This window comes from Sarcophilus harrisii, chromosome 1 (assembly GCF_902635505.1).
Source record: "Sarcophilus harrisii chromosome 1, mSarHar1.11, whole genome shotgun sequence".
NCBI classification, from domain to species: Eukaryota; Metazoa; Chordata; class Mammalia; order Dasyuromorphia; family Dasyuridae; genus Sarcophilus; species Sarcophilus harrisii.
In genome coordinates this window covers 646,390,276-646,403,833 of record NC_045426.1, presented here as the reverse complement: position 1 = coordinate 646,403,833, position 13,558 = coordinate 646,390,276, and the positions used below count along the sequence as shown (strand labels likewise).

At 48.6% G+C, this 13,558-nt stretch overlaps 2 protein-coding genes across 2 annotated transcripts; one reads left to right on the top strand and one right to left on the bottom strand.

The window, feature by feature from the left end:
- The first annotated feature begins 411 nt into the window (after positions 1 to 411).
- Positions 412 to 4,774, top strand: MVB12A (multivesicular body subunit 12A). Its single transcript, XM_003760474.4, has 9 exons — positions 412 to 675; positions 1,349 to 1,468; positions 2,028 to 2,124; positions 2,309 to 2,435; positions 2,674 to 2,790; positions 2,928 to 3,025; positions 3,388 to 3,449; positions 4,077 to 4,133; positions 4,272 to 4,774. The coding sequence occupies exons 1-9, from the start codon at positions 586 to 588 to the stop codon at positions 4,332 to 4,334; spliced, it is 831 nt and encodes a 276-aa protein (XP_003760522.1). The 5' UTR covers positions 412 to 585; the 3' UTR covers positions 4,335 to 4,774.
- Positions 2,673 to 7,485, bottom strand: NXNL1 (nucleoredoxin like 1). The gene is given in 4 exon segments (XM_003760505.4): positions 2,673 to 3,035; positions 3,037 to 3,119; positions 6,169 to 6,413; positions 7,036 to 7,485. Coding segments are annotated over 4 exon segments (696 nt in total). The 5' UTR covers positions 7,362 to 7,485; the 3' UTR covers positions 2,673 to 2,993.
- Between the last annotated feature and the right edge of the window lie 6,073 nt (positions 7,486 to 13,558).

Here is a 13,558-nt window from a genome sequence, read left to right as displayed (position 1 = left end):
GCTCGTGGAAGGGCGCGACTGCAGGCAGGGACAGCTGGGGCTGCGTCGCAGGCAAGAGGCGGCTGGAATAAGCTCGGATCGCCCGCCGCAAGAAACGTCCAATCCCTCGGGCAGAACTGCTCCGACCCGCTCTCTTTCCGCCAGGGAGGGGCGGGTGACCTGTGGGCGAGGCCTTTTGCAAGGATCTCTGGGTAATGTAGGGCTTTTCGTACCCATCTTTAACACGTCGACGCGTCCCAGGAGTTTGCGCACGCGCAGAACGCTTCGTGCCCGAGGTGTGCTTTCTGGACGAGTTTTTCGGGGAGTGACTGCTACTGCTTGGCTCGGGTTGCTGCCGCATCTCGCAGGCAAACAAACACCAAGGACTTATGGGAATGAGCGTTTGCTCAGGCGCGCTCGCTTCGCCGAATTGACTTCTGGGTCCTGTAGTCCCTCTGGCTACGGACGGGTCCGAAGTCCTGCGAACTGCGGGCCCCTGCCCGGACTGATCCCTGGCCTCGGTGACCCTTGTGACCAGCCTCTCGCCTCGGCTGCTCTCGCACCTCTTCATTTCGCCCCCTCTTGTCTCGATCCGCAGCCCTTACGATGGATCTCGGGCCCGCCCCTGACGGGGCTCCGATAGCCGGCCTAGGCTGGGCTTTGGCTTCGGCTGTGCCGCCCCGGGGTTACAGCGCGGTGAGTGAACTAGTGAATCCCGGCCTGGCCCGGCCCGGCCCTTCCTCCACCCCCTCCGGCCTCAGTTTCCCTGGGCCTGTTCGGGGATCCTCGCCCCTCCCCCCTCAGTGCCCCGAGCCTCCTCCAAGCTCCCCCTTCTCTGTCCCTTTCCCTCTAGCCTCAGGCTTCCTCTCTTCCCTTCCCCTTCCCCCACGTTCACACCTACCTGTACCTTCATCTTGCCCTTGGCCCCTTGTCTCTGCGCTCTCCCAAGCTCTTCCTGTGCTGCCCCGCCCCCCTCACTTCTCCCTTTCTCACTTGTGCCCCTCTTCTTCCTTCCCCTTCAGCGGCCGTCCCGCCTGCCTCTGGCTTCTCCATCCTGCCCTTGCACTCCCTTCCTCCCATGGCTGATCTCCCACCTCACTGCCCCCTGTGTCCCCGATCTGGCCCAGCCCATGTGGCAATCCTTGCCCTGCCCCCGAGCTTCTCCAAGTCCGCCCCCAGAGCTTGCAGATCTCAGTATTCTTGTCCAAGGCAGAAGCGGGGAGATGATGTCTGGGACCTGTGGCACTGAAAGGCAAGATTCTTTTGACTGGTGGGAAAAACCCACGGAAGCCAAGGGACCGAGGCTCGGGCCACTAGTGTTCCTCCCCCCCTGCTGCATGTCAGTGACCTGCTTTCTCTGACCCCCTAGATCACAAGCACAGTGGAGGGGACACCTGCCAACTTTGGGAAGGGATTTGCACAAAAGTCTGGCTACTTCCTGTGCCTCAGTCCTGGGGAAACTGGGACTGGCAGTGGCAACAGCGGTGAGGTAAGGAATAATAATACCAGCGCCTGCTCCCATAACCTTTCAAGTTTACTGTCTGCTTTCCCCACAGCAATCATGGGTGGGTAATATAGCTATTATCCTCCTTTTGCCGATGGAGAAATTAGAGAGGCAATTTGTCTAAGATTACTAACTAGTAGGTACGAGAGCTGGGCCTTGAGCCGTCCTAACTCACACAGCTACACCTAGCCTGGCTGAAATACACTGACCAGGACATGGCTCCTTATCCCTGTGGCAACCTGTGCTCCTTCATGACATCCCACACATGGCCTTTCCTAGACCCAAGCTGCCAGGGTCCCGTTGCTGTACTGCTCCTTTCCTGGATGACCTTACTTTGCTCAGGCTGCCCTTTGTCCAATGCCTTTTCTCCTCCTAAATTTGCCCTGCCAGTGATTTTGAATTACAGCTTTACAGGACACTCCGCTGCCCCTTCAGAAGTTCCTTTCACAGACCAATTGTGGGTTTTCTCTTCTCTGGGCTGACTGATCCCTAGTTCTTTCAGTAACTCCACCTACCTTTTTTCCCTGCTCTTTTCCCTTCACAGACTCTCCAAGAAAATGTGGTCACAGATATCCAGATCCTAAATGAGAAAACACCTCTTCCCATGGGCTTCACCTACATCAGCGAGTTCCTAGATGCCAGTAAGGTCCTTCTCTCCCTTACATTTTGGGTGTGTGTGCATCAGGCACACTTGGGGCAACAGCCACACCGTGACCCCTGAGCCCTCATCACATTGGGAGGGTAGGTCCCACACAACTAGTCAGGGAGTCAGTTGACCCAGTTGAGTTCGAAATGAACCTCTGTTCTCCTTCCCCTCCTGCCCAGAGGCATCAGTATCAAAAAAGAAACGGGTCTGCATGAAGCTGGTCCCCCTCGGAGTGGCTGATACGGCTGTGTTTGATGTCCGGCTGAGTGGCAAGAGCAAAGTGGTGCCGGGATACATACGTGTTGGGTAGAGCTGCCCCTCAAGCCCCCTCCTACTCCTGCTTCCCCTAACATGATCCCATATGCACAACCCTCTCACCCCACTAGCCCTTTTCATATCCGATCCTTTAACGTCTCTATAGGTGCTCCCACACACACACCCCTTGCCCACAAACAGGAGGCAGTGAACCCTTACTTCTGGTCCCTAAGGCGTGATCTTTGGGCATCAATGATGATTTTCTTCTAAAACATGTCTTGCTCTCTAGGGAAATAGGTGGCTTTGCAGTTTGGTGTAAGAAAGGTAAAGTCTCCAAGCCCAAGCCCCTTCCTAAGCCTCGGAGCATCAGCTTGGAGATGAGAGGCCTGTCCCTGGATAAGTCCAGGTGAGGCTGGCAGGAAATGGGGATGCAACCAAGACCTGGACTGGAGGGGAGGAGGGATCAAGAAGCAGCATTTTACTGGAGGTTGAGGGGTGACCATCTCTGCTCTCTACATGGGCATGGGTTATGGCACCCCACAGTGACAGCCCAGGGAAGCACTCCACATTGAGCTCAAGACAAGGGACCATCAGGAGGAGCGATTCCATCTACGAGGCTTCTAGTCTATATGGCATCTCAGGTAAACTAAGACTTTGCCTTCCTACTCAACTTTAAAGGTGCAGAGATGGGCACATGGGAAGGCAGGGTCTGGATAGTTGCAGAGTTGACAAGGCAACTCGCAATACCTTATGGATGAAAAAAGCCTTAGACCGGGAAAAATCTGAGTTCTAGTCTTGGCTTTGCTGCTTGCCCACTTTGTAGCACTTCCCTCCCCAACCCCCCCACCCTTCCTGGTGCCTCACTTTTCCCTTCTGTAAAACAAGGGATTTAGACCAAAGAATACCTTGGATCCTTTCCAGTTTTAGCATCCTCAGGGAGTGGGAGGGCAGCTCTGGTTTTCTTGCCATTATCCTTCAGCTCATTGGCAGTCTTTCTTCTCAGCTATGGATGGGGTTCCCTTCACCCTGCACCCCAAGTTTGAAGGCAGAGACAATGGTCCAACGGTGAGTGGGCCCCCAGGAGTGAAGCAAACCACATGGTTGGGTTTACTATTCATTAGTAAGTTTGCTGATACCTCCCACAAGCATGTAACACTTAAGGATTTTAAAAGGACTTTCCTTACAATATATTGTGATGGGCACTCATGCTGAGACTTGCTCCAGTTTTGCATTAAACTCCTCCATCCCATGAAGCAAGCACTAATACCATTGTCAGACCTCAGACTCTCTTTGTGTCATGAGATGCTCACCAGGCCCTTCACCATTGCATTCATGACCCACCCCCATGCCACATGACCCCAGCCCCTTTTCCCTGCTCACATCAGTGTCGTCTCATAGATCCTTGGAGGCCATTGGAAGTGGGTGAAGGGTAAAGAAAGTTGAGATGGGATGGGTGTGGAGGATGCCAGGGAGGCTCTGAGAGATATGAAAAAAATCTGGGGTCCCTGGGCTGGCTGGGGGCTCTGCAGGATAGCCTAAAGTTACTGGACACAGAGGGCAGCCAGTCTTCTAGGTCTGTGCTCCAGCATTTGTGACTCCCAAAGAGTTCTGGATTTTCTTGTGTCCTCTGAGGTTTTCAGAGGCAGAACTCTACCTGCCTTGGTTTTGACTCTTCTCTGGCCCTTCCCCCAGGGCTTCTCTTCTTTTGCAGACCTGACCATTAAATCTCTAGCGGACATCGAGGAGGAGGTAAGCCCTTTGCTCCTCGGTCCCATAGCCAGGTCTTCAAGGTTCCGGGAGTCTGTGGGAGGTTGGGGCTGAGGTTAGAGCTTCCATGTCTGTTGCCCTGAAGCTGCCTCCCATCTCTCATTTTGTATGTCATTCCAGTACAATTATGGCTTTGTGGTGGAGAGGACGGCAGCAGCTCGCCTGCCTCCCAGTGTCTGTTAGCTCCCACTGGAGGAGAGATCAGCCTTCAAGATTCTGGGATGGCATAGTGGTGCATTGCTGATGACACAGTGCCTTTCTTCTTCTTCCTCTTGCCTTCTCTGCCTCTTGGGTGATACTACATTCCACGGTCCCTTCTGATGTCTGGAAGTCTACAGCCTGTCCCAGCATCTGGGACAGGCAGCTCAGCCCCCTAACAGGAGCCTGAGAGTTTGCCACTGAAGGTGCCTGGTGAAGGGAAAGGAGGGGTCCTAAAATTCTTCTGCCAAGTGTCAGAGGTTATGCTCTGGCACAGGGATCTCAGAGGGTTCCCTGCCCCCAAGGGCCTTAAACTGACATGGCTCTGGGAGGCAGGGAGCAAAATGTGTGCCTTGGACTTTTTCTGGTGATAAGCCTGCAGGACTGGCTCAATTTGCTCTTAGAAATAAAAACTTCTTCTTGATCCCATTGTTTCCTGTCTTTGATAGCCTGCTATGCCCTCCCCTTTCATACCCCTCAAGAGAGAAAGAGTGGAGCATCTCCTTCTGGCCTCTCCTCACAAAATTCAATGCAACAAAACGAAACCGTTTCAGGTATATGAAGGGCTATTCATAGACATCTGGTATGTTTGTCCCCAGAGACTATGAGCAGCAAAGGGTAGAAATTGGAAAGAGGCTGATCAACTTTAGGCTTGATGTCAAGAAATTCTGCCCGAAATTTAGAACTCTTCCCCAAGTGGGATGGATTGTACTGAGAGGTAGTGAATTCCCTTTGGAGAAGGTCCTCAAAGGCTAGAAAATTGCTTAGCAGGTACTTTGTCCAGGAGATTCTGATTCAGGTATGGGTTGAATTAAATTACCATTAAGGTCCCTTGCAATTCTGAGATTTGTTCCCCACAATCTCATGTTCTTCACTCTCCTAGTGATTTAGCTCTTCTTGAAATGGCACAGCTGGGTGACTGCTAGAGTGCATAGACTGTAGAGTGGGCTGGGCAGCTCTTGCAGATGGTGCCATGTACAGAGTTGTTAAAGGCTGGTGTTGCAGATTTTGTGTTGCTTTTTCATTCTCATCTTCTGCCCTGAACTAACTGCTTGTCTTTAGGAACATTTCATGTTCATATGAAGGCTACAGAACCCATCTTTAAGCCAATTTTCTATACTGTACTAGTCTAAGGGAAAGAAGCCAGTTTACACTTTTTTAGCATTATTACTTGATAGGAGTTGTAAAACCACTGGATTACGGATGGAATGGCAGGGTCCCCAGGTCAAAAGCTTTGTGGTTGTACAGGTCCTGATATGAAGAAGAGAATGCAGGTGTCATTCATTTATTTGTCTTACACAATTAGAAGCTGTATCTGATGTTCTTGCTCACATTATGACTGTAGTCTTTGTGCTCTTTGCAGAACTGTTAACCACTGTCTTAGCCATCTCTAAGAACTGTCTCCAGTATTTTTCCTTCTCTGTAAATATAAATGAGTCCGACTTATACATAGAAGTTGGTGTTGGAGTGTCAGCCCGGGGCCTCTGAAGCTCCAGTGGTATCTCCCTAGGAACAGCCATGTCCCTTTGGGGCCCAATCCTGAGGAGAGCAGGTAGGACAGAGGCAGGCAGGAAGGGAAGGGTATCCCCTGAGATTTCAAGGTTCATTAACAAGATGGATCTGCTGTTTGCTCCTCCCTTCAGTGTCTTTTGTGCCTCTCCTGCAAGTTTCTGTAGGAGCCCAAATGTCTAGCAGTCAGTAGGCAATTTCCTCTAGGGTTGTCACCTTCCGGCCAGTGCCATTTCTGCGCTCACTTAGTGGGCTCAGAACAAGGTTTTATCCCCATGTTCCTCCTCTTCTAAATCATCTTTAGAAGGCTCCTTCTCAATCTTATATTTGAGTCGTCGGATGGGGTCAGTGAAGCTCCTGGATGGCAAGTCGTCAAAGTCTTCAGCCAATAGGAAGTTTCGGTCTATGACCTCGGAGGCCTCCTGCCAGTTCCAGAAACAGGCGGGCCCAAGCCGGACGATTTCCTCCACAGCATCCCTGGTGACCACCTCGCCACTAGGCTTCAGCACTACTACTGTGGGGACATGGTCCACAGCAAACATCTGCTCAAGGTCTCTGCAAACAAGTCATGGGGAAGCCTCATGTCAGGAGTTAGATGGGATAGGATAGATACTTTCCTGCTTACAACAGGGCCCTGCAGTGAGAGGAAGACTTCCTTTTCTCTCACCTCTCAAAGAAGAGAGTTGCTGGTGGTGGAAGGGGAGGGCAGGACTTCTGGGCTCCTAGTCATGCCCTTATAAAGGGGGTGGGAAATTAGCATGGCCTTCATGCCTCTTAGGAGGTGCTAGGTAGGGCAGCACAGGGCAGGGGAAGAAGCTAGATTGGCCCTACATTACTGGGCCATAAATATAGAGCTCTTTGCTCAGGTCTGGGCCAGGACGCTAGGTTCTAATCCTTTGGTCCTACAGTATAATTGTTAAATATTGGTCTCTTTTCTGTTCCCCATGCCTTATTCTTCGGCGCACTTTGATAAAGGCCTGATTCTGGCAGCCTCACGTCAGGAAGCTTCTGTCTGCCCGGGCCTTCTATTGGGGGCCATGAAGGGACAAAGGGCAGGGCAGCACTGGGGGGAGGGGAGGTGTAAAGGATCCATCTGGAAAGGCTGTGCCCCGGCCACAGAATGGTGCCCTTGGCCGGCTCTCCCTCCCCAACAAGGGCCCCTAGCTACTAGGCTTACCTTTTCAGCTCATCCTGGAATGGCAGAAACAACCACTTCCTGGGCATATCTCTGAGGAATGACTCCTGTTGCTCTTGGGTCTGGTCCTGGGAGATGTACACCAGTGCAATCTGTGAGGCCCTGTTCACGTAGAACTCGTCCGTGAGCTTCACAAAGAAGTCCTTGAGGATGGGGGCAAAGGCCTGGCACTCAGGGCACTCCCCAGCCCCAAAATACAGCAACAGCACCTTGTTGTCCAGCTTGATGCTCAGCTCCTGCTCTGTGTCCACCTCATCCCAATCACTGTTGTTCCTTATCAGGACTTTTCCAGTGAAGAGAGAAGACATTCCTGTCCTTTTGGACTCCCACCAGCAGCTCTGAGTCAGGCCTGACTGAATTTTTGCCAAAGCAGCTTGTGGGTAAAAGCAAGGAGTAGGATCTGAAGTGGTTTTTCAGGAGCTTGGTAGGGGCCCCTCTATGAATAGAATGGCTTTGGGAGGGCAAGTCCTCTGTGCAAGGTTAATCCCCCTAAACCTCTGACCTCTAGCTAAGTGAGGATAGAAAAGGTTCTTATGATCTAGAGGGAAGAGGGACTTATGGTAAGAGATGATCAGCAGCAGTGGAACTGAGTTTTTACGCCTGTGCACCAGTAAACACCTTAGTTTGGGCTCTTATCTTCCTCCAGTGAACCCTCCTTTCCCAGGTCAGCCCCTGACTGTCTCCTTTTGGGCTCCTGAGAGCCCAAACTAGGTCAAACTTGCTAAGCCTAAGTCCTTGTCCTTTAGAAAGCAATTCTGATTCAATGATATAAAAGGGTAATTGGTACAGCCAAACAACTCCAGAGAACCACAAAGTCCTGATCATTAAAATGTTAACTTTCAAATGCAATGTGATTCATCAAACATTTACTGAACCCTTACTATTGGGCAAGGCACTGAAGGGACTCGCCATTTAAGGGTGAAAATGACATCCATTGCCTTCATTAGCTTACTCTCTAATTGAGGTCCAGATTAACACAGTCCAGGGTAGTATGTAGTAGGATAGAGGTGAGGTAAAGCACAATGACAAATTGGAGAAAGGAGCAAGGGAGGTATCAGGCACCTGGTTCTCAAAAGGAAAGGAGAGATACTTAACAGAAGCAGATGAGGAATCTTTCAAGTATGAGGAATGCCATGAGCAAAGTCATATGGACAGAAACTGGACACAAAAAGAATCCAGTTTAACTACAAGAGAGTATGTGAGCTAGATGTTTAGGTTGGAACCAGATTGTGGAAGGCCTTAACTGCCAGGATTAGAAATTTAAATCTTTGAGTAGATGTCTCATAATCATGAGGTACACTGGGATGATTAATGAGCATCAGAGTGAAGGATGAACTAGAGAAAGAAATGCAGCAGGGAGATGAGTTTAATGAGCTATGATACTAGGTTAGGTAAGGAGAGACAGAGGCCTGTAGGGCTGGGGGAGGCTGACATGGTAGAAAGGACTGGATGCCTGAGATAATTGTAGAAGCAACAATGTCAAGACTTGGCAACCCACTAGATGTGTACAGTGTACGGTGAGAAGATTCAGAGTTAGTTTCAAGGTTAGGAACCAGGGAGATGGGGGAAATGGTGAAGCCACCAGTATTAGGAGAGAAGTTGGAAGGACACATCTGAGAAGGTGCTGTTGAGAATCACAGGATTTGAGAGTTGGAATGGGCATCGTTGACCAACTCGTACAATGCCAGAAAGGAATCCCTCTTAGAACTGTCTGTGCTTAAAGACCTCCAAGGAGCTGCTCTAAAAACAGCTCACTCCACTTTGGGATGGTTCTTATTTTGTCTGATTTTCAAAAGGAATTGGAGCCATTTCTAGTCGTATGAAAAGGTGCTCTAAATCACTATTGATCACAGAAATGCAAATTAAGACAACTCTGAGATACTACTACACAGTTCTCAGAATGGCTAAGATGACAGGAAAAGATAATGACAAATGTTGGAGGGGATGCGGGAAAACTGGGACACTGATACATTGTTGGTGGAACTGTGAATGGATCCAACCATTCTGGAGAGCAATTTGGAACTATGCCCAAAGGGATATCATACCCTGTGATTCAGCAATGTTCTATTGGGCTTATATCCCAAAGAGATCTTAAAGGAGGAAAAGGGACCCACATGTGCAAAAATGTGGCAGCCCTCCTTGTACTGGCTAGAAACTGGAAACTGAATGGATGCCCATCAGTTGGAGAATGGCTGAATAAATTGTGGTATATGAATGTTATTGAATATTATTGTTCTGTAAGAAATGACCAGCAGGATGAATACAGAGAGGCTTGGAGAGACTTACATTAACTGATGCCAAATGAAATGAATTGTACACAGCAACAAGATTATACGATGATCAATTCTGACGGATATGGCTCTTTTGAACCATGAAATGACCCAGTCCAGTTCCAATGATCTTGTGATGATGAGAGCCATCTACACTCAGAGAGAGGACTGTGGGAAATGAAGGTGGATCACAACATAGCATTTTCACTCTTTGTTCTGGTTTGCTTGAATTTTATTTTCTTTCTCATTTTTTTTCCTTTTTGATCTGATTTTTCTTGTGCAGCAAAATAATTGTATAAATATGTATGCCTATATTGGATTTAACATATGTTTTTACCATGTTTAACATATGTTGGATTACTTGCCATCTAAGGGAGGAGTTAGGGAGAAAATTAGAACACAAAGTTTCTCAAGGGTCAATGTTATCCTTGCATATGTTTTCTCTTTTTTTTCTTGCATATGTTTTGAAAAAAAAAAACTTCAATAAATAAATTTTTTTAAAAAGTTTTATCTGATGTCTCTTTGCAACTTTTATTGCTCTATGTTCAGCCTTCTAGCACCAAATAGAATAAATCTTAACAATAGCCCTTTAATAGTTACTATGTACTTGGAATCTTTTCTAAGTTAAACATTCCCAGCTTCTTCAACTTATCTTCAAAATACATGGACTCAACTTTATCCTATTAACTTATCAGTGTCCTTATTAAACTGTGATGTCCAGAACAGAACATAATGCTCCAAATGAGGTGCCTGAGTGGCACAGGGGGCTTGAGAACTGCAATTGGTGTCACAGAAGACCTGAATTCAAATCCAAACTCTGATGTTTCCTATCTCTGTCAACCTGAGCAAGTCAATCTGTTTCCTCATCTTTAAAATGGGGATAACAATAGCACCTACTTCCCAGGGTTTTAAAGTGCTTAGCATAATGCCTGGTACATGGTAGGCACTATAAAAATGCTAGTTATTGGTAGATGGGGTCTGACCAGGACCATAGGACTATCACCTCTTGGAAACTGTACCTCTCCTAATGCAGCCCAAGATGCTGCCACATCACACTGCTGACTCATTGAGCCTACAATCTACAAACATCCCTAGATTTTTCTCAAATAAACTGCTGCCTCACCATGGAGCTTCATCTCATAGTGGTGAAGTCCATATTTTGTTTTCAAGTGCTGGACTTTTACCATTATCCCCACTAAATTTCATCTTACTAGATTTAGCCCAATCTTACCTGTCAAAATATTTCTGGATCTTGATTCTGTCATCCCATGTTTGCCTTCCTCCCGGCATCATGTCAACTGAACATTTGGTAAACATTTCATCCATGCTTTTAGCATCAAAACCCTAAATAGCCCAGGACCAGTCCCAGATCCCTGGAGGATTTTACCAAAGACCTCCAGTTGAGTTAACTCTAAACAATTAACAACTATTCTTTGAGTATAGTTATCTAGTCAGCTCTGAGTCCATCTAACATCCAGTCCACATCCATTTTTCCATAAGAATAAAAAAAAAATTTATCAAAAACTTTACTAAAATCTAGACAAACTATCCCTAGCATTCCCCAAACCATTTAGTAATCCGGTCAAAAAAAGGAAATGAGACTAGTCTGGTATGACCTGCTCTTGATGATGAGGCTATGCTGGCTGGCTGAATGTAGATTTTCATCAATTAGTTTCTTATCTCTCCTAGAAATTTCCTAAGCTCACTGACCTCTCTTCAGCAGGTGGTTCTCCTTTGTTTTTTGAAAATAAGGGCAGTTGCCCTCCCATGATGATAAGGGAGATGCCCTCCCGTTTTCCACAATCTTTCAAATATTCCTTGCAGTAGCATTAGAATTTGAGGGATTCATCTGACTCTAATGGAGAAGTATCCTCAGGCAGTTGGGAATAGAAAATTGGGTGTCTAGGGAAGAGCGGAGGACAGAGAAACAGTCAGCTAGGTACATGGGCACATAACTGAAGTTAGGAGGTACAAGGTCACTACAGGGAGAGGGTCTAGGGTGGAATCTTGTGGAGATGAGGCAGCAAAGAAAATGGAAGCCCTCTTTGGAGGGCTGGGCCTGGATCCTTGTCATGCTCTAAGGGCTATGACCCTGTGCGGTGAGGGATGCCCAGCCCATCACCTCCCTTGGGCAAATGCCATCTGCCATTATTAATAGCAGCAGGAATGAAGGCTTAGGCCAGAAGAAAATTCCTGGTGCTCAAGTCTGGATCCTTTGGGAAGTCAGTGAGGAGCCAGCCTGCCTATGCTGAGAGGGGGGAGAGTGGAGAGACAGGAGAATCAAATAATATCACAGAATTTAAGTTGGAAGGGACTTTAGAGTCCAGACCAAGTTCCTTATTTTATAATTGAGGTTCCTGAAACTCATAAAAGTGAATGACATTCAAGGTCACAGAGGTAATTAGTGCCAGATGTAGGAATTGAAGCAAAACCTGATCGCAAATCCAGCATCCTTTCTATTGCTCCTGTCTCTCAAAAAGAGCAGTCAGTCTTTCAGTTGGCCGTGCCATGCACTCTGCTAGGTACAGGGATTACAAGGACAAAAGATGAAACAGTCCCTGCTCTTAAGTATGAAAAGCTTTGTCTGAGCTTCATCCACGTCATGCCCACTAACTATGAATGTCCCCCCCAACTGTCGTTATCTCTGTGCTGATAAGTCCCACTTTGGTATAGCTCATCCTGCTTACTGTCCGTCACCTGCCTTATTGGAACTTTCAAAATGGATGTTTAAAACTCAACATGGCCAAAACTGAACTCATCTGTCTCCAGAAACTTCAGCTGCAACATATCCTTAAAACTAAGCTCACCATTCCCCCAGAGCCTACCTCTCTCCCCCAAATTTTCCTAATACTATCAAACTCTTATTCTCCTCATCATCCCGACTCCCCAAACTCGGTGTTAAGTTTTCATTCCTCAGTCCCATTCCACAGATCCAATCATTTGCCAAATTTTGCCATTTTGATCTCCATAACATCTTTCACACCCTGTAAGTCTCTCTACTCACATAGCCATTATCTCTCATCTGGATTATAACAACATTTTAATTGGTCTTCCTGCCTCAATTTATCCTTCACACAGCTGCCAAAATGATTTCCTACACTGTGGGTCTGATCCAGGCCCGTTCCCCCCCAGCCGTTCCCCACAAGCATCCAAACGCCAATGTCTCCCTGTTATCTCCAGATCAAGTATAAACTCATTTGTTTGGCATTTAAATTTCTTCATGATCTGGCCCTAGATGTTTCCGGGCTTCATACCCATTATTCATTCACACCCTGGATGGTCTGGCCTTACTGGTTTATTTGCTATTCCTCACCCCGGAGATTCCATCTGCGGTTGAAGATAAGAGTGCGAAAGACCTGGGTTCAAATACTCCCGTCTAGTGGGTATTCCTAGGCCAGTTCACTTAACCTCAGCCCCAAGGGTTGTACGGGCCGCCGAGACACTTCTAGCTCCAAGTCCGTGCCCTTGCCTTAGTGGCCTCCCGGGCCCAGAAGGCTTTCCATTTCTGGGAATCCCTGGCTTCCTTCCAGCCAGCTTGGAGATCTCCCTCTGCAGGCTGCCTTTCCCAGCTCCCAACGGCTCTCTGCCCCTCAGAATGGGAGCTTTGAGGACAGGGACAGTGTTTGGGGAAGGGGCTTGCTCTCTATCACCAGGCGTAGCGCAGGACAAGCGCTTTCTCAGGGGCTGATTGATCTCGGGGCCTTACGTTCGGTCGGGGGGAAACATGTATGCCCATGACTACAACATCAGCAAACCCGTGGTGAGGGCTGGGGGGAACGGTTGGGGGCTTGGGAAGGGGCTGCCCGCAGGGCTTTTGGAAGAGAATGGAGAGTTGTGCCTTCAGTCACAAGGCCCAAGTTCCAGCGCTCCTCTGTCCCTCACTTACTGCCTGTGGGCCCATCACTGGGACAAACTGGGGGGTTGCTCTAGGTGACCTTTTTGGACCAGTCCCTCCTGGCCCTCAGGCTGTGGGTCAGCACAGGAGCACTACAATTTCAAGCCGCCAGGAGGGGCTGTTGGGCGAGCTATTTTGTGGAGGCCGGGGGAGGAGGGGGCACTCGGTACAACAGTTTCCATGTATTCCCCCCCCTCCCCCCTCCCTCAAGCTAAGCTGCCCACACTCGAGGGACCAATAGGAGGCTACAAAGTGTGTGCCTGTCAGCCCCCTTCTCTAAAGGGCACTGGACCAAGGCCAAGGCTGCCTCCCCCGGAAGGGGAACTGGGGGAAAGGTCAT

Excerpts from the sequence above, each read along its gene's own strand:
- MVB12A (XM_003760474.4), top strand. The coding sequence starts at position 586 with ATGGATCTCGGGCCCGCCCCTGACGGGGCTCCGATAGCCGGCCTAGGC. Across the intron at positions 2,125-2,308 it reads CAGCGAGTTCCTAGATGCCA|AGGCATCAGTATCAAAAAAG; the intron begins GTAAGGTCCTTC and ends CCTCCTGCCCAG. Across the intron at positions 2,436-2,673 it reads CCGGGATACATACGTGTTGG|GGAAATAGGTGGCTTTGCAG; the intron begins GTAGAGCTGCCC and ends CTTGCTCTCTAG.